General features: G+C 59.8%; 1 protein-coding gene across 1 annotated transcript in view; it reads left to right on the plus strand.

Moving 5' to 3' along the window:
- Positions 1-255: 255 nt before the first annotated feature.
- The window catches only part of ETH_00038800 (uncharacterized protein), a gene marked incomplete at both ends in the record, with an annotated part of 1,049 nt that continues 113 nt past the window's right edge, over positions 256-1,191 (plus strand). Inside the window, 3 exons of the mRNA XM_013374110.1 lie at positions 256-766; positions 913-976; positions 1,124-1,189. Of these exons, the coding sequence (XP_013229564.1) occupies positions 256-766; positions 913-976; positions 1,124-1,189 (641 nt within the window). The remainder of the gene's footprint in view (positions 767-912; positions 977-1,123; positions 1,190-1,191) is intronic.

Raw genomic sequence — 1,191 nt, forward strand, 5'->3', positions numbered from 1 at the left:
TGCTACTGTCAATAGCTAATAATGTGTTTTTAATTGTCATCTGAGAGGTTCTTTAGCTGGAAGAAAAGCACAAGGGGGGAACTGCCAGCAGCAGCAGCAGGCACTGCTGCTGGTGCTGCTGCTGCTGCTGCTGCTGCGCAAACAGCCACAGAACAACACAAGTTTGAGCCGCAGCCTTCGGCGCTGCTAAAAGAAGTGCAGCAGCTGCTGGCGCTGCTGCAGCAGGAGCAGCAGTTCAGCTGCAGCAATCACACCATGGCAGCAGCAGCAGCAGGCGCTGCTGCTGCAGCAGCAAGGACCCCTGTTGAGCTGCCGCTGGTAGCAAAATCATTTCTCAAGTCTCTGCAGCAGTACTCAGAGACGAAAGAGGCCCATGGGAGCTCCCAGCAGCAGCAGCAGCCGCTGCAGCAGCTGCAGCAGCTGCAGCAGACAAAGCTCCAGCCTCCCCCCAAACGACCGCGCACAGACAGTGCAGATCAGAACAAAGCTGCAGCAGCAACAGGTGCTGCAGCAGCAGCAGCACCTGCTGCTGCTGCTGCTGCTGCTGCACCTCAAACCCTCAGCGCCCCCAGAGAGGCCCTGAGGCGACAGCAGCAGAAAGCGACAGAATTAGGTTTTGCTGCAGCAGCAGCAGTTGATGCTGCGCTGCTGAGGCTGGAGCAGCAAGTTGACCGCTGTGTAGCTCTAAGGAAGCAGCTGCGCCTTCAGCAGCAGCAGCAGCAGCAGCAGCAGCAGCAGCAGGGGGCCTCCAAAGGGGAAGGCAGCGGTAGGTGACTAGCGGCCGTTAAAGCTGCGCCTTTGGGAATGCTGCTGCTGCCGCGCTTTTTGCTGCTGAGCGTTTGCTGCTGCTGCTTTTGCTGCTGCTGCTGCTGCTGGAACTGTTGCTGCTGCTGCTCGTTGTGCTGCCTGCAGCTGCAGAAGAGCCACAGGCAAAGAGCGGAGGCCCTGATGCTGCAACAGACGCGCAATCAGCGTGGTGAGTGCTGCTGCTGTTGCTGCTGCTGCTGCTGCTAGTCTGGCTGCTGCGGCAGCTGGTTCTCTTTGGCTGCTGCAGCTGCTGCTGCTCACAGGGTGAAGAACATCTATTGCGGCTGCTGGTGCTGCTGCTGCTGCTGTGTTTCAGGGCGGCCCTCGTCCGCCAGGCCTACCGGGGCAGCAGCAGCAGCAGCAGCAGCAGCAGCAGCAGCAGCA

This window comes from Eimeria tenella, genomic scaffold (genome assembly GCF_000499545.2).
Source record: "Eimeria tenella Houghton genomic scaffold, Eth_scaff1926, whole genome shotgun sequence".
NCBI lineage: Eukaryota > Apicomplexa > Conoidasida > Eucoccidiorida > Eimeriidae > Eimeria > Eimeria tenella.